Source organism: Mustelus asterias, chromosome 3, assembly GCF_964213995.1.
Source record: "Mustelus asterias chromosome 3, sMusAst1.hap1.1, whole genome shotgun sequence".
Classification (NCBI taxonomy): Eukaryota; Metazoa; Chordata; class Chondrichthyes; order Carcharhiniformes; family Triakidae; genus Mustelus; species Mustelus asterias.
The window spans coordinates 70,516,231-70,535,627 of record NC_135803.1 but is presented as its reverse complement, the minus strand read 5'-3'; the positions used below and the strand labels follow the sequence as shown (position 1 = coordinate 70,535,627).

At 44.7% G+C, this 19,397-nt stretch overlaps 1 protein-coding gene across 1 annotated transcript in view; it reads right to left on the bottom strand.

Annotated features, from left to right (window-relative positions):
* The window catches only part of LOC144491391 (espin-like protein), an 83,062-nt gene that overhangs the window by 20,603 nt on the left and 43,062 nt on the right, over positions 1 to 19,397 (bottom strand). Inside the window, exons 6-9 of the mRNA XM_078209151.1 lie at positions 8,477 to 8,635; positions 8,001 to 8,130; positions 4,470 to 4,585; positions 757 to 957 (exon numbers count right to left, since the gene is read on the bottom strand). Coding sequence (XP_078065277.1) covers positions 757 to 957; positions 4,470 to 4,585; positions 8,001 to 8,130; positions 8,477 to 8,635 — 606 coding nt within the window. The remainder of the gene's footprint in view (positions 1 to 756; positions 958 to 4,469; positions 4,586 to 8,000; positions 8,131 to 8,476; positions 8,636 to 19,397) is intronic.

Below are 19,397 nucleotides of genomic sequence, written 5' to 3'. Positions count from 1 at the left end.
TGGTGCGTTACTGTTTTAAGGGGCCAAATCTTCCAAATCGCTCATGGCAGAAATTTGCTTATCCCTTAAGGATACGGGCATTCCCCCTTGATATCAGGGATGAGTTATTTGACAATTCAATGTCTTATACTTTAGTGATTCTGATGAGATTATAGCTTCTGTGGAACATCATAGCAATGAGGCCTCTAGCTCAGGCGTAATGGTCTAAATGATATCCTTCTGTATTCTAATCTCAGGTCATAAAGGTGAGGATGCATTGTCTGAGGAACAGCCCATCCCATCAGTATAAATAAAATGATGCGGATATGCTAAAACACAAATAGATCAGAACTTAAAATTTGGAATAATAAAATGCCCAACAAACCAGATCCATTTTGCAAGGACCAACTACACCTACCCACATTCTCACTCTATCTATTCCCTCATTGTATCTGTCAACTCTCTCCCCTTATTTTGTTGCATATCCTTTTAACTATTTACACTGACTGCTTCAATGTCCTTCTCTGATAACTTATTCCACAACTCAACTAACTTTTGGGCGATAAGGTTCCTTGTGTTGAACTGTTGTCCCCTGAAGTTTGGACCCCTTGCCACAAAAAACAATTTATCTGCATCAGTTTTGCCAATTCATTAAAGCTCAACTTTCTTAACTGTGACTAAGTATTGAAATCAGGTTGATAGGGCAGTCTCTGTCATGCACACACATACTCTGCAAAGACAGACTCAGCAAACTCCTCATGCAAACCTTCACCTCACCTTTTTCCGTTGTTCTTCTTCATCCTTGAGACGTGCCTGCAGTTTTCGTACCATGACTTGGCGTTTCCATTCTGGAATGGGACGTCCCTTCTCATCATGTGTGGGTACCAGCAAATCAACATCAGTAGTGGTGACCTCGTCAACAGGGAGTGACACTAATCCATTTTCTTTTAACTCCTCTTTGGACACTGGATTTTGGCTCTGTACGAGATGAGATTGCAATAAAATGCTGTGAGAAATTCGTATTAAGAAAGAGAAGTTGGATTGATATCCAAAACCCAGTAACTTTAGCTTCTCTTCTCATCTGTTGTCATATTTAAATCATTTGCATAATAAAGAACACTTGCATTCATGTTGTAACTTCTCCCTTCTCTTAAAAATGCTCTAAAGCACTTCACATACAATGGATTATATTTAGCTACAACTTTAGTTTCAGTTTGGCTCTGTTTGATAGCTGTTATATATTGTTGTTTTATTTGTAAATAGCTAGGAACTACTTGGCTAGGAACTAATGTATTATGTGTATGTGTTCCAGGGGCCACATTACACAGCTGCAGTAGAGACTGATGTGAAGTGTAACAGAACCAGTTCAATCCAGTCCTCCATTAACAACAACTAGGAATCAAAAGACATTTACCTTGGATTTAAAATTCAAACCTGGCTGCAGACCTTGATGATACTTCAGACCTATGCCTTCCTCATTGAGACAATCCGCTTACTCAGATTAATTTAAATTCAATCTTTGAATTTAAAGAAGGGCAGACCATAAAGGATTAACATAGGCTCAGTCCAATTAAAGCTAACCTGCTCTGCTTAAAGCTTGCCTGCACCTTTGAAAGAGGTGGTGTGTTCAGGCTGGACCTGATCCCTATGGTCATGCAGGGAGGGATTCTGACCTGAAACAATGAAGGTTGGCACACAGAGGAAAGTATGCACTGAGGCTTTCTGGATGCTGCATTGGAGGCCTTGGTGGAGGAGGATGTGGAAAGTGGAGATGGCCTTCATCCGACAGGCGGCCTTACAGGCACATGCTCAGGAGACCAATGTCATAATTATGCTTTGTGCTGGATGGTGTCAAGCTTCTTGGCTGTTGTTGAAGCTGCACTCATCCAGCATGTCAGCCATTTTGTGGGATTTACACATGCGTTCCTGACTCATGCGTGTCTCCCAGAGCCAAAGAATAGGCACAGTCGGGACTGCACTGGAAACCGGCAGGAAGAGAGGGAAGTCATTTTAATCTGTTTTAAATGTATTTTTAATCTATTTTAAATGTCATTATCAGACCCGGCACGGAACTTGCCGGGCCCGATAGCATCTCCTACACTGCCAGGAGTATTTCACTTTGGCGGGGTTTAGAGTAGCTCCTCACGTTCGGGGAACTAGCGGGAGACCCCGCCGGAGTGAAGGGGGGGAAAATGGGCCCCCCCCCAGGGGGTTGGGTGGCAGGGGGGTAGTGCCCCTGGGCATGAAGATCAATGAATCAAGCCCCATGAATGTGAACACAGACTTTAAAAAGTTCAATGACTCCACATGAGTGGTCAAGATCAGTTAATGCATCTTCAAATGCCATATCCTATTAACTGCATCACCAACCTTCGATGCACCACATTACTCATTTCCCAACAACCTTTATCAATCAGAAATTATGGGGGCGATTCTCCCAAAAGTGCTGAATTGGCGAGAAAACTGGTCTAGATCACGACTGTTTTTTCAGTGCAACTTCAGACCCGAACCTCCCCACTCTGTGCAATGCAGAGGTCCTAGTCATGAATATCATTAAAAACTGGGGAGGGTAGTCACTCCAGAGGCTGACAGCTCCAGAACTCTGCGCATGCGCAGTGGCCCCTATCTGTCAGTCTCCTCGTTTGCTGGCCAGCTCAATTGCTGGCTGCACAGGACCCCCCACAGTGCTGCCCCTCCCAACACCACTACGGCCCAATCGGGCCCCCACGACAATTCCCGGGCCAGCCCCAACCTCCCCCCTCGTCCCGGAGCACCCCGATCTTCAGGCACCCCCCCCCAGCAGTGGCGATCCCTCCCACCACAGTAGAACTCCACCCATGCTGACCCCCCTCCGCAGACCAACCACCCCGACAGGAGGCAGACCCCCCCGGCAGAGCACTGCCCCGCCCCCCGCAAGCCCGCCCTGATCGTTGGCCTCCCTCCAGCCCAGATCAATCCCCATGCAAAGGGGCAGTTGGAACCCCTCACCCCCACTGATTATCCCCTAGGCCCTGTCCACAATAGACCCCCACCTCCTTGGCACTGCCCCATGCCTGCTGGGCAGTGCCAAGGTGCCCCCTGGGTATGGGCACTTTGCCCCTTGGGCAGTTCCAGGGAATACAGGCTGGCACTGCCAGAGTGCCCATGCCCAGGGGCACTACCCCCTGCCACCCAATCCCCTGGGGGGGGGCCCATTTTCCCCCCCTTCGCACCGGCGGGGTCTCCCGCTAGTTCCCCGAACGTGAGGAGCTACTCTAAACCCCACCAAAGTGAAATACTGGCAATGTGGGAGATGCTATCGGGCCCGGCAAGTTCCGTGCCGGGTCCGATAATGACATTTAAAATAGATTTAAAACAGATTAAAATGACTTCCCTCTCTTCCTGCCGGTTTCCAGTGCAGTCCCGACTGTGCCTATTCTTTGGCTCTGGGAGACACGCATGTGTCGGGAACGCATGTGTGAATCCCACAAAATGGCTGACATGCTGGATGAGTGCAGCTTCAACAACAACCAAGAAGCTTGACACCATCCAGCAAAAAGCAGCCGGCTTGATTGGCACCCCATCCAAAGACATTCACTCCCTACACCACCGACACATATGATAGCAGCGTTTACCATCTACAAGATGCACTGCAGGAACTCACCAGTTAGACCGCACCTTCCAAACCCACGGCCACTACCATCTAGAAGGACAAGGGCAGCAGATGCAAGCGAACAACAAGCCACATATTATCCTGACTCAGAGATATATCGCTGTTCCTTCACTGTCATGGGTCCTGGAATTCCCCAACAGCATTGTGGGTGTACCTACAACTAAAGGACTGCAGCGGTTCAAAAAGACAGCTCACCACCACTTTCTCAAGAGCAACTTGGGATGGGCAATAAATGCTGGCCTAGCCAGCAGTGCCCACAACCCTTGAATGATTAAGAAAGAATGGACATCAGGAGCACAATATTGAAATCTGCAGATACAGTGAAGAGGAATGTAAAAGAACTAAGCACATTAAAAAGTTAACTTGTAAGAAATTGTAATCATCCTGGCATGAAGGTGATTGCTATATGTTGATAATCTAATTTATATTTCTGATCAGACACAGGTTGGGGGTTTACAAGAAAAGAAACTGGCCTACACAATGTATTGGCCTTCAACCTCAGTGCATGATTATACACTTTGGTGGCCATACGTTGGTTTGAGTCATCCAGCCCCAGTGAGAGATCTCCCCCTGCTCCTCCCATCCATGTTGTTGCAATGTTAGTTTCCTGAGTTTTATTGAAAACAATTCTCCCTCCAAACTGGCACTCGGGCTTTTGTTCCCCTGGTCAGTCTGGAACAAGAGAAATTATTTTAAAAGTTAAGTTGCTTCATCGCGGTCAACCACAGTTGCACAAACATTCACCCAGGGCCTGGTGGCTGTGTGCATGTTTCTCATCGTAATATATAACAGATTGACACACGATCCCGATAATGGAATGTTTCTCAGAATTACTTACTGTCTGTGCCACCCTGCCAAAATCTACAGATTTGAGTTTCTTTCCTGATTTGAGCTCTGCTATGAGGGCAGCACTGTTGCTCTCAATGGGATGTACCATGTTGAAGGGCTTCCCACCTATAGAGAAATAAAACAGAAAATACCTCAATTTGAAGCAGAAATATATTTCCTCAGCCTGGCTCTGTGAGGTCTCTCGTTAGCCTGGCCACAGCCTGGATTCAGAAAGGCCTCACCTCAGCCTGGCTCCGTGAGGCCTCTCGTTAGCCTGGCCACAGCCTGGATTCAGGAAGGCTTCACCGCAGCCTGGTTCCATGAGGGCTCTCGTTAACCTGGCCACAGCCTGGATTCTGGAAGGCTTCAGCTCAGCCTGGCTCCATGAGACCTCTCAGTGGCCTGGCCACAGTCTGGATTCAGAAAGGCTTCAGCTCAGCCTTGCTGCAGGAAGTCTCACATCAATATGACACAGGAGGCCTCAGATCCTGGAGGACATTTGGAGGCAGTCTGGATTACCTGGAGAAAGTAAAGGATGCAGTATTTTTAAATTATATAACTCTGATTTGTGTTGTTTGCTGTTCAAGAAATTTCTAAACGAATTTTTGTCACAAAGTGATCCAGTTCATGACCACAGCTGACATGTATCTCAAAGCTTCCCTTCCCAATAGCACTGTGGCTGTAGCCATTTGTCTTTCACGCGAAAAATGAGCTCTCAGGTGACTGAGGAGTCCAATGTGTGACTTACAATCTCTGTCTCAGATGGGGCAGGTGGTTGGAGAAATGGTTGGGTGGGATGCATGTGTTGCCATGCGTTCCTTTCACTGTTGATGCTTGGCTTGCTCTCACCGATGAAAATTGAAGTATTCAGCTCCTCCTCAAATGCTGTTCCTCCACTTCTGGCGCTCTCGGGCCAGGGATCCCCAGGTGTCGATGGGGTTCGCGCATTTTTTCAAGACGGCTTTAAGGGTGCCCTTGAAGTGCTTCCTCTGCCCTACTGAGCTCGCTTTTTCCTGTCTGTTTCAGGACTCAGGCATGCAGACAATGTGGCCCACCCAATGGAGCTGATTGAGTGTGGTCAATGCTTCGATGCCGGGGATGTTTGCCTGAACCACATGGACTGCAGCAGTTCAAGAAGGTGGCTCACCACCACCTTCTCAAGGGCTATAAATGCTGGCCAGCCAGCAACATGTGGAGATGCCGGCGTTGGACTGGCGTAAACACAGTAAGAAGTCTCACAACACCAGGTTAAAGTCCAACAGGTTTATTTGGTAGCAAACACCACTAGCTTTCGGAGTGCTGCTCCTTCATCAGGTGAGTGGGAGTTCTATTCAGAAACAGGGCATATAAAGACACAAACTCAATTTACAAAATAATGGTTGGAATGCGAGTTTTTATGGGTAATCAAGTCTTAAAGGTACAGACAATGTGAGTGGAGAGAGGGTTAAGCACAGGTTAAAGAGATGTGTATTGTCTCCAGACAGGACAGTTAGTGAGATTTTGCAAGCCCAGGCAAGTCGTGGGGGTTACAGATAGTATGACATAAACCCAAGATCCCAGTTGAGGCCATCCTCATGTGTGCAGAACTTGGCTATCAGTCTCTGCTCAGTGACTGCGTTGTCGTGTGTCATGAAGACCGCCTTGGAGAACGCTTACCCAAAGATCAGAGGCCGAATGCCCGTGACCGCTGAAGTGTTCCCCAACAGGAAGAGAACACTCTTGCCTAGTGATTGTCGAGCGGTGTTCATTCATCCATTGTCATAGCATCTGCATGGTCTCCCCAATGTACCATGCCTCGGGACATCCTTTCCTGCAGTGTATCAGGTAGACAATGTTGGCCGAGTTGCAAGAGTATGTACCGTGTACCTGGTGGATGGTGTTCTCTCGTGAGATGATGGCATTCGTGTCGATGATCCGGCACGTCTTGCAGAGGTTGCTGTGGCAGGGTTGTGCGGTGTCGTGGTAACTGTTCTCCTGAAGGCTGGGTAGTTTGCTGCGGACAATGGTCTGTTTGAGGTTGTGCGGTTGTTTGAAGGCAAGAAGTGGGAGTGTGGGGATGGCCTTGGTGAGATGTTCGTCTTCATCAATGACATGTTGAAGGCTCCGGAGGAGATGTCGTAGTTTCTCCGCTCCGGGGAAGTACTGGACGACGAAGGGTACTCTGTCCACCATGTACCGTGTTTGTCTTCTGAGGAGGTCGGTGCGGTTTCTCGCTATGGCGCGTTGGAACTGTCGATCGATGAGTCGAGCGCCATATCCTGTTCTTATGAGGGCATCTTTCAGCGTCTGGAAGTGTCTGTTGCGATCCTCCTCATCTGAGCAGATCATGTGTATATGGAGGGCTTGTCCGTAGGGGATGGCTTCTTTAATGTGTTTAGGGTGGAAGCTGGAGAAGTGGAGCATCGTGAGGTTATCCGTGGGCTTGCGGTACAGTGAAATGCTGATGTGAACGTCCTTAATGGAGACGCGTGTGTCCAAGAATGCAACTGATTCCGGAGAGTAGTCCATGGTGAGTCTGATGGTGGGATGGAACTTGTTGATGTCATCATATAGTTGCTTCAGTGATTGTTAACCATGAGTCCGAAGGAAGAAAATGTCATCGATGTATCTAGTGTATAGCATCGGTTGAAGGTCATGTGCGGTGAAGAGGTCTTGTTCGAACCTGTGCATGAAGATGTTGGCATATTGAGGTGCAAATTTGGTCCCCATGGCTGTAACGTGTGTCTGGATGAAGAACTGGTTGTTGAAGCTGAAGACATTGTGGTCCAGGATGAAGCGGATGAGTTGTAAAATTGCATCTGGATTCCCGTTTGGGAACACTTCAGCGGTCACGGGCATTTGGTCTCTGATCTTCGGGTAAGCGTTCTCCAAGGCGGCCTTCACAACACACGACAGCGCAGAGTCGCTGAGCAGAGACTGATAGCCAAGTTCCGCACACATGAGGACGGCCTCCACCGGGATCTTGGGTTCATGTCACACTATCTGTAATCCCCACGACTTGCCTGGGCTTGCAAAATCTCACTAACTGTCCTGTCTGGAGACAATACACATCTCTTTAACCTGTGCTTAACATTCTCTCCACTCACATTGTCTGTACCTTTAAGACTTCGTTACCTGTAAAGACTCGCATTCCAACCATTATTTTGTAAATTGAGTTTGTGTCTTTATATGCCCTGTTTGTGAATAGAATTCCCACTCACCTGACGAAGGGGCAGGGCTCCAAAAGCTAGTGGCTTTTGCTACCAAATAAACCTGTTGGATTTTAACCAGGTTTTGTGAGACTTCTTACAGCCAGCAACACCCAGATCTCACAAATGAATGAAAGAAAAGCTCTACCACCTCAAGATTTATTCTTAATCAATTGACAGACTCAAATCTGTTTAACACTGACAGGTGTATTCAGGATAGCATTCAAAGACTATCCCACATGAGTGAGTGGCAATGACAGGTTAGCTGGGACCAGCACTGCCTTTACTTTGCATAGGGAGAATCAAAAACAAACAGAGGGAGAAAAAAGGAGATTAGAGCTAATCATACTCACTACTTGAATTCTGAATGTTCTGCTTCGGCAGCTCTGGGGCTGCTGGGAACACCAGTGGTTTCGGAGATGGCAGTGGGGGCTGCGACTGTAGAGATATTTGAGCAGATGCAGGTTTAACCAGGCTTGTACTCTGAAATGAAGTTGTATGCAGAGTGAGAGGGAGTTCACCGTTCACTAAAACACAACCCCATGGCCGGATAAGCATGCTAGCTCTCTGCAAACTCTTTACTCCGTCCATGAAGTTCAGTCTGTGATAACACTGGCCACTTCAAACACTAACAACAAATGAGTAATGGGTGCTGACTGCTAGTGTGTGCCCTGCACCCTCACAAGCATGAACTAACCTCTCTCAATCCAGGCTGAGCGAATGCTATCACCTGAGAATGCCCCAAGTTAAAAGGGGGCAGTAAATAGGGATAATTGTGAACCTGCCCTTCTGAAGACGGTGTAAAGCACACGCCAGCTGTGAGGAATACCTTGCCATTCTCCATTCCTTTCTGAAAGTCACGTGACTCCCTGCGGCCCTCGTTGATTGATCTGTAGTAGTCACCACTGCTCTGCTGTCTCACGATGCTCTTGGTTTTCCGGAAGGATTCTTGCCTCTGAACAGAAGCCAGAGTGTCATCCAGAGGTGGCTGGAAATAAAGCAGAAACCAGAGATTGACAACTAGTGGCTGTGCAGTCTCCTCCTGCTCCTATTTCTGATGTTTAGGTATATAATAGAGATATAGAGAACCAAAGCCAGAAGTTATGCTAAACCTCATATAAAACTCTAATTAAGCCAAGATTCTGTAATGTGTTCAGTTCTGGGCACAATAATTTAGGTAGGACATGAAAGTTTTGGAGAGCATGCCGAAGAGAGTTACAGTGTTCACCCTGGTCCACGGTGCTCGCCCAGATCTACGGTGCTTGCCCAGATCCATGACGTTGTCAAGGTACACGGCATTCACCAGGTACATGGCGCTCGTCCAGGTACACGACATTTGCAAGGTACACGGCATTCATCCAGGTACACAATGCTCGCCCAAGTACATGGTATTTGCAAGGTACATGGCGCTCGCCTAGATATACGGCACTCCCTCCTAGTACATGCCACTCGCCCAGGTACACTGCATTTTTGTTCCACAGTAATAGCTCACTTGGCCCTTGCGCACAACTCCTCAGTTATACCAGACTTGTCCCATACAGAGTGCTTGTCAATTACATGTGCATGCCTCTTACAAGGGACACATCAGTTTCATGGACCCAGCATACAGCCCTTTCCCATCTCATTGCACTCGCCTACTAATAGCATTCCTGAGTTACACAGCGTTTGTCAGTTAGACACTGCTTGTCACTTACACGGCATTCTGCCATCAGATGAAGTGGCATCAATAGATTATCTTTCACAACCAATCAACCATTGGTGTGAATATTCTCACCACGCACCTTTCCCTGGGTATGACACAATGCTGGGATTGGTCCCACATTTTACATAGACAGACTGCCCACATTTCCTGAAGCTCTGAAGGAACACTGATGTGTATCCCAGCAATACAGCTGCTGACAGATTAATCCCATTCCAATTGGAATACTCACATTCTCAGGCTGTATGCTACTTAAGGCTCCAATATCCAATGCTTGGATATCCATTGAACTCAGTAAGGGTCTATCAAATCATTGATCTGACAGACATTGAACACACCAAATAAAAGCTGATCCTTGTTCAAATGAGCAAGCTCTGTCCTTCGGGTTTGTTATTCCCGGTGTTACGGCTACTGATTAGATTCCCACATCTCCCGTGTTTCGGAATGATCTAAGTTATAAAGGTTGTAATACTAGTTTATGATGCTGCAATTAGCAATCACTCAATTATTTAAGGTAGGTTCATGTGACTAATTAGGTCATCAACCGTGAGCCAGTTAGGAACGATTTATTGAAGCTATTGTGCCTAGTTGCAGTCCCTCTGCTCTGCATCACTGCTCTCTCCCTTCTCTCATGTCACTCTGAAACAATGCAAGGCATTTTAAGTAAAGTAGATTGTTTCCCACTTGAGTTATGGCCTTGTTAACCTGTAGATAGAGACTGGACAGCCAGTGAAATCCCATGAGTATGACCAAGCAACCAAAGCAGTCCCTCCACATTGAATATCCCTGCTACAGCTTTGTTCAGTTATGGTGGTGAAATGAACATCTGGCCAATCAGATCACAGTCTTGGCTTTTAAAAAAACTCTTTTCAACGTGGCGTCATGGGACATTACCAAAGTTGCTGAGCTCATGGAAAAATACGATTCATCCGCAAAACATTTGTATGAAAACCTGCATTTCCTGTGCCTTTCAATCTCTGATACTTCTTGTTTTATTTATTCTTCCTTCCCCTAAAGGACGTTTGTGAATCAGCTGGTTTTTAAAAATAATAATCGACGATAGTTTCATGGTCACCATTGCTGAGATGAGCTTTCAATTCTAGATACTTTTCTGTCATTGAATTCAAATTCTACCAGTTGCTGTGGTGTGATTTGAACCTGTGTCCTCAGAGCATTGGCCTAAACCTCTGGATTAACATTATGCCACCATCTCCACTCTTCTTATGCAGCCCCAAATGTAATCAGTTCACCGGACAGACATAGGCCAAAGATTCTGGTATTCCATCTCTAGGCTGAGAGCTTGCTTCTGCCTCCTTTAAGATAAATCTCAAAACTCACTTCCTTGATCAAGCTTTTGGTCACCTGTCCTAATATCTCCTTATATGGCTAGCTATCAAATTTTGTTTCACAACATTCTCGTGTGGCATCTTGTAACATTTTATTGCATTAAAGGTTCTATATAAATGCAAGTGGTTGTTGTTCAGTCAGAAGGAGATGGGTCCAGATCCTCCCGCAGAAACTTGAACACAAAACTTAGGTTAACAGTCCCATGCAGCACTGAGGGAGTGGCGCACCATTGGATGAGATGTTAATCCAAGGATCTATGTTCTCTCTCAGATAGACATAAAAGATCCCATGACACTATTTGCAGAAGAGCAGGAGCATTCTCATGTCCTGACCGATATTTAAAAGATAAAGTCACCCATTGTCCCAGATAACCATAGGCTGCTGTCCCTTTTGAAGACAGGTAACTTAATCTGAGGATCATCACACCTCAGGTGAGGGGCAAGGTTGAAAGGATGGGCCTTCATGAATAATCTCAGCCGGTATGGGAATTGAATCCTTGCTATTGGTATCACTCTGCATCATGAACCTGCTGTGCAACATTTATCCCACATCCAAAACATCACCAACAAATTCATTTAGTTGATAACCCATTGCTGTTTTCTGCAATGTAAATTGGTTCTCGTGTTTCCTACAGGACAATATTTCAAAAATATTTAAATGAATCTAAACTGGTTTGGGATATCCTGAGGTTGTAACAGGTCCCTCCGATATTTCTGCACACCTTCAGGTCCAGAACCTTCCAAGAGTTCTGCAACCTCCTCCAGGCTCAGAACCCTCAGAATTCTGCAACCTCCTCCAATTCTGACCTCCTGCATAAACCAGAGTTTAATTTCTCTGCCATTACCTGTGGTTAATGCGGTTTGCCACTACCTGTCATTCAAAATATGCCTTAGAAACCTTTCATTGTCCAAGATTTTGGTTATATATCCCAAAGTCTCCTTACCTGGCTCAGTGTCAAACTGTGTTCAATAATTCTTCTGTGAAGCTCCCATGGATGTTTTATTATACTAAAAGCATGATAGAATTGCAAAGTATTATTGTATTCGGAGATAAATTTGAAGGAGGGGATTTGAGATTTCTGTGGGATATATTTCCTAAGCAGGAGAAATGGACAGGAATGAATATTTTTGATTTGATTTATTATTGTCACATGTATTAGTATACAGCTATATAGACAAAGCATACCATCCATGGAGAAGGAAAGGAAAGAGTGCAGAATGTAGTGTTACAGTCATAGCTAGGGTGTAGAGAAAGATCAACTTAGTGCGCCAAATCGGTAAGAGGTTTAATTAGAGCATTGTTAAAGAGTTTAAAAGAGTTACAATAAAGTTTTAGAAGCATAGAACGAGAGTAAGAAAATTAGAAGGTATGCTGGGCATAGCTTGCAAAAAGTCACCTACCTTCCGGTCTCCCTGACTGAGATTTTCCATCTCGACATTCCTCAGTCCTCTATTTTCTGGCAGTCATTTTCATGGATTGAAAATCATGGACTAGCGAGCAGTATACCGTGGCCTCTATGTTCCTTTGTGTACTGTTTGATCAGTTTTCACCCCTCTTACCCCAGTGGTGCTGACTTGGTGGGGCTAGATATCTGGACATTCAATTTGTGAGGGAAGGGATATTTTCAACTGAGCCCATAATATCCATATATTGTTGCATTCTGGATAGGGCCACTGCATAGAAAGTGAAACCTGGGGGCACTAAGGATTGCTGTACTCCCCTTTAGCTCAGCTCAGCTCGCTCAGCACCGACAGGGCATTGAAACCAAAACTTCCCTATATATATCGGCTCAATCAGAAACACCTTATAATGCCTTGATACTCTTTCATATGTGGTACTATCCAAGACAGTATCAGCATTCATTCTGGAATCCAAATTATTTGATTCTACTCACAGAAGTTACCAATCAAGCTCCATATTCCTTTAATATTTGTGTCATGCGTATTAACAATGATATAAAGGCACCAATTGCTCATAAGGAATTGTGCAGACATGTGAGTTTGTTTATTATTTCTAGGCACATGGGAACAGATAGACATGGATAGAAAGCTTGGGGACATCAGAGCTGCGTGTGTGTGTGTTCTGCTCCAAGCCAAAGTGAAACTGAGGCTGGATAACAGGACACACATCCCTTAAAGTGATGTCATGCTGCTATCCATTAAAGGTACAATACAACAGTTCCTACAGCTGATTTTCCCTTCCCTCATACATCCATTTATACTCACAGGGACCTGCTTTATTCACACACTCAGTGAGAAGCAAATCGATGCGTGGTTGGGGGAACCAGGGTGGCAGCCATCTTCAGTCACTAATACAAGCTTTGCACATTTGGTAAGCCCGGCATCAGTCCGGGAAGTTTTGAAAATAATAATTTAATCAGGTTACTCATCTGTGCCTCCTGTTTACTAGTTCTGAAAGGGTATGACCCAAAGTATAGCATTCCTCCCCCTCTTGAACAGGAAACTATGCAATAAGATCAATTTAAATAAATGGAAAAGCCCATCCTTAATTCTAGTCACTTATAATGAAACATTTTCAGTGGTCAGTGTTAGAAAGATTGGATGTGGAGATGCCGGCGTTGGACTGGGGTAAAGAAAGATTGGATCCAGCTGCTGACTGTGATTGTTTCAGTGGTCACTCTGTCTGAGCACAGTAATCCTAGTAAGAAGTTTAACAACACCAGGTTAAAGTCCAAAAGGTTTATTTGGTAGCAAAAGCCAAAAAGGTGGCTTTTGCTCCCAAATAAACCTGTTGGACTTTAACCTGGTGTTGTTAAACTTCTTACTGTGTTTACCCCAGTCCAACGCCGGCATCTCCACATCACAGTAATCCTATCAGTATTCCATGTTTAATGAGGAATGTGATCTGCTTGTTACATCCTGTTTGCTTGTGTAGTTATTCAGTAAATACAGAGCTTCAAGGAGCACAGCAATGATGTATGTTTACCATGAAAACTGTGCAATTCTCTGTCATTCCTTTCAATCCACATTCTTACATTAATAAAGTGGGGGCGGAGGGGGGCACATTTTATTTGTAGGTGTGAAAGTGATTGTGCTGTGGACTCTGCCCTAACCCACTCAACCTTCTGCAAGAAACAGATCCAACAAGGCAATCCATCTCTCCACCCAAATTTAACAAATTAACCTTCTCAAATGCCAGTGGTTATCAATGGTAGCACTCTTGCCTCCAATTTATATTATAAATGCTAAGTTTTTTGGGCCATTTTCAATGATTCTACAAAGAATGATTTGGGTGACACATTGGGAGCACTACACTACACAAGAAATCAAAAATACAAAGCAGTTAAATGGAATGATTCATTGTCATCTTTAACATACTTTTACATATCGCTCAGTGTCAGCTCCTGTGGGTTTATGGTAAAAACAGGGTTAAAGGGGATTTACTCTGCAGCCCTATACCTTCTCTGCCTCAGTCTCAGTACATATATAATACATAGCAGATAAAAAGGAATGATTTACTCCAGCTGGTACTGTATATCCCCTGTGTATCTCGGTATCTGCTTGTGTACCCTTCACTCAGTGTGAACTATTATCTTTTTGCATTGTGTCTTGTCATTGGGACTGTGTTACACTGCTTCTTTTTACACAAAGCCATGGGGTAAATGTCCACCTAACCCTTTGTGTCAGGTGTCGTTAATATTGAACCAACTCAAACAATTTCATACCACCTATCGCTTCCCTGACAAGAACCATAAAGGGAAGTAAAGATATACTGAACTGCTCTGAAACTGAAGCCTGGTGATCTCATATCGATTGTAGACACAGCTCACACAACAAGGAATGCTTGAGGGGTAAGTGGATAACTACCATGGCAGTACACTCTTACAATAGCCAGGTGCCCTCATTCACAACTAGCACGCGTTTGTAATCAAAACCTTTCTTGATTCCATTTACTTCTCTTTAGTTTGCTCTGAATTAAGGCGGGAATTAATACCCCATCCATCCTTGCATTAACCACAGCATTGCTTCAAGAGGTATCTCAAATGCAGGCCAGTGCTTTGCACTGACTAATCAGCACAGCCTAAGCCTCATGCTTACTTCCTCGAGTTATTAATCTGAATGTTGTCTTCCATAGTCTCAAATGTTCACAATTATCTTAGAAATTACAGTCAATCCACTGTCCGTGCCAATGTTAGTTTCACGTCTCTCTTTCCTCCAAAACTAATTCCCTACCCGTTCCCATTTTATACCCTTCACTTCAATTCCCTTTCAATTCCCTATTTTTTTCTCTGCAACATGTTCTGGTCTTGGCTTCTTCTTTCTGGTCTGTCATATTTGGGGTTAAAGATCATGTTTGCTCACATGAGGGGGTTTTGGAGTAACCTGGGACTAAAAGACTAATTGACTTGAATAGACTAATTCAGAGTGAATATAATATAGAAAAAGCACAAAGTACCTGGAGTTACAAAGTACTGTTTGCATAGAAACACATATAACCACCTTGGCTAATTACATACTTTTTTTTAATACTTTTCCAATTCAATCAAGTCAAATCCAATTCAGAGTCTCAACAAGTTGAGACATTTCAGATCCAGGCTGACAAGACAGGGCGAGCGACCAAACCACCCTGTCCTGGGCCTGATCTACATGAGCCAAGCTGATTGGAGAAGGGAGAGGTTCCTCCTCCAAGACTTGAGCTCATTTGCATCTTAGCCAAAAGGCCGAGATGCCGCTTTTAAAAATTGCTTCATATGAAACATATGAAGCCTCAGCGCAACCCAATGACCTCGACCAAGTGCAGCCGACCATGGGCTGCCGTCCATACACTTGATCTTAGCCAAAAGGCTGCTCTAAGCATGATGGGATATAGCTAAGTCAGAAGAAACACATTCCTCAAAAACAATACAGCTACTGAGTGAAGCAGAGAAACCTTCTTATCAGCCTGGGTCCCAGACAAGTCCAAATCCTCCCAGACAGCTGAATGAATAGAGCATACAATTTCCTGATAAGAGGCTGCTAGGGGACAGTGGGAAAGAAATCCACGGACCTACGCATTCCCATGCTGTCAGAGATTAAATGTTATTGGCTAAGGTAAACGACCTATACTAATAATGATTGGCCCATTCCCGGCTAGGGGTGGGCAAATGACTTTTGAAAATTGTATAATTGTAACTCTGAAGGCAATACAATTTAGAATAATTTGGGCTACCTCAAATTGTTCTCCCATGTGCGTGGACCAAGCTTGGGTAATAAAGTACGTCTTTAACCAGAATTACTGTCTCTGCGAGTCCTTTGTATTAGCTGAGCCGTAATTAAGAAGAGAAATCTCTTACGTGAAAGCCAGCTTAATACTTGGCCTCCCAAGAAGCTCCTATAGGTAACAAACTACTTTAATTCAATGTATGCATAATGGGCTGAGTTTACCTTTCCCTGCCCCTTCAGTTGCCTTCCACCACTGCCTACCCACCCATCTGTCCCCCCAGGTGGTTGTAAAACTTCCAATTGTCCAATTTTGAGGAAGAGCAGGGCACTTTTCCCTGGTGCCCTGATCAATAATTGTCCCTCAGCCAACACCTGAAAACAAATTACCTGGTCATTATCCCATTGCTGTTTGTGGGAGCTTGCTGTGTATAAATTGACTGCTGCATTTCCTTCACAACAGAAACTGCACTTCCAAAGTACTTCATTTTCACAGTAACTTCATTGCAGTGTTAATGTAAGCTTACTTGTGACACTAATAAATAAACTTTAAAACATTGGCTGTATTGTGCTTTGGAAGGTGATAAAAGGCACTTTGTGTCTAAGTTTCTTTGGTTTCTTACAAGGCTGTTTCCCCTTCAGTCCGTGGCCAAAGAGCCCTTTCCTCCATGACCCCAAAAGGTAGCATCAAATTCTACCCATTGATCCTGGGGAGTAGTGAGGAACAGGCCCAAACAGTAAAGCGATTGGATCAGTCTCATGCAGCTGTTTGGAAAGGAGCAGCCCGTGGTAGGGGCAGGTGTGAAGATCAAAGAGCATGAAGTCCATGGAGGCATAGAAACATAGAAAATAGGTGCAGGAGTAGGCCTGCACCACCATTCAATACAATCATGGCTGGTCATACACTTTCAGTATCCCACTTCCATTTTCTCTCCATACCCCTTGACCCTTTTAGCCGTAAGGGCCACGTCCAGCTCCTTCTTGAACATATCTAATGAACTGGCCCCAACAGCTTTCTGTGGTAGAGAATTCCACAGGTTCACAACTCTGAGTGAAGACATTCTTCCTAATCTCAGTCCTGAATGGCTTACCCTTTATTTTTAGACTATGACCCCGAGTTCTGGACTTCCCCAACATCAGGAACATTCTTTCCAATATCTAGCCCATCCAGTCCCATCAGGATTTCATACGTTTCTATGAGATACCCTCTCATTCTTCTAAATTCCAGTGAGTACAAGCCCAGTCGCTCCGGTCTCTCTTCATATGTTAGTCCTGCCATTCCGGGAATCAGTCTGGTGAACCTTCATTCGACTCTTTCAATAGCAAGAATGTCCTTCCTCAGACTAGGAGACCAAAACTGCACACAATACTCAAGGGTGGCCTCACCAAAGCTCTGTGTAACTGCAGAAAGACATCCTTACTCCTATACTCAAATCCTCTTGCTATGAAGGCCAGCATGCCATTAGCTTTCCTCACCGCCTGCTGTACCTGCATGCCAACCTTCAGCGATTGTTCCACCATAACACCCAGGTCACGTTGCACTTCCCCTTTTCCTAAACTGCCGCCATTCAGATGATAATCTTCCTTCCTGTTTTTGCCATCAAAGTGGATAACCTCATATTTATCCACATTATATTGCATTTGCCAAGTATTTGCCCACTCAGTCAGCTTGTCCAAGTCACCCTGCAGCCTCTTAGCATCCACCACACAACATACACTGCCACCCAACTTAGTGTCATCTGCAAAGTTGGAGATATTGCATTCAATTCCTTTGTCCAAATCATTAATGTATATTGTGAATAGCTGGGGTCCCAGTGCTAAACCTTGCAGTACCACACTAGTCACTGCCTGCCACTCTGAAAGGGTCCTTTATTTTTACTCTCTGCTTCCTGCCTGCCAACCAGTTCTCTATCCACGTTAGTACATTACCCCCAATACCATGAGCTTTAATTTTGTTCACTAATCTCGTGTGGGACCTTGTCAAAAGCCTTTAGGAAGACCAGATACACAACATCCACTGGTTCACCCTTGCCCACTCTGCTGGTCACATCCTTAAAAAAATTCCAGATTTGTCAAGCACAATTTTCTCTTTAGTGAATCCATGCTGACTTGGACCGATCCTGTCACCGCTTTCCAAATGCTCAGCTATTACATCCTTAATAATTGACTCCAGCATTTTCCCCACCACTAATGTCAGGCTAACCAGTCTATAATTCCCCATTTTCACTCTCCCTCCTTAAAAAGTGGGGTTACATTAGCTATCCTCCAATCCATTGGAACTCTTCAAAAGTCTATAGAATGCTGGAAAATGCGTCCACTATTTCTAGGGCCACTTCCTTAAGCAACAGGCCCTGGGGACTTACCGGGTTTTAATGCCAACAGTTTACCCAATACAAATTCCTGATTAATAAAGATTTCCTTCAGTTCCTCCTTCGTGCTAGACCCTCTATCCCCTAGTATTTCTGGAGGATTATTTGTGTCCTCCTTAGAGAAGACAGATCCAAAGTATTTGTTCAGCTGGTTTGCCATCTCTTTGTTGCTCATTATGAATTCACCTGATTCTAACTGTCTATACTGACACAACTTTGTGTTTGTTTGTGTCACCAAATAGTGGAGAAAAATCCAGCCCATAATAGCTGGTCAGGATCTCTGAGGGAGGTGCAAGAACAGAACTTTCTTCAATTAAAAACTCAACACTGACCAAAAACACCTGGCTCTGGCTTTGTCACCAGGCTTATTTGGTCAATTGATGCCAATACTACCTTAGGAAAAGTCCAGTGAAGCCTTAGTATGCGTTACAGCCCTCGTGCAATATTCCTAATCCATCCTTTAATGCTACTGCCCCCGGAACTGTCCTTGTGTGACACAATTAAAAATGTCAACCCAATTTAGAAACATGGGATCTGGGAGTTTTTCACAGTTCCATGGAGTCAGTGATTAAATTCTGACAATGATAATGGAGAGTTCTGGGGCTTGGGAGAACTGCTCAGCTGTGGGCAGGTGATGAGCAGCCCTCAGGGGAGAGAAAAATGGAGCAGATAAAGAGGAAACCTGTCAGAAAATGAAGGGAGACAAAGTCAGCCTGAGGATTAAAAGAGCTGAGCACTGGGCCCTAAAACACCATTGACCCATTTGGTGCCAGTGCCAACTTCCTAATTCAAAATATCCCCAGGGTAGCTTGTTCCTTCAGTTTGGTCAGATTGTAGCTTCCCAAATTTCACCTGTCCCACACTTGTACCTCCAAACCTGGCTAATTTATCACATCAGCTTCATTTTAACAATTGTTTCCAGGGCTCCTGGTGAGATTTCTGAGTGTGTCGGAGCCTACCTAGAGGTAAGAAAGAAAATCCTTGCTGTAAGTCTCTGGTGTCAGATCACTGACTCCTCAGAGAGACAAAGACATTGCAATTTTACTTTAACAGAAACAAATTTGTATTTATCATTGCACCTTTTACAAGCTCAGGATCCCCCGAAGAGCTTTACAGTCAAAGAGGCATAGTCATTGAAACAATATAGGAAACATGGCAACTAACTTTCACAAAGCA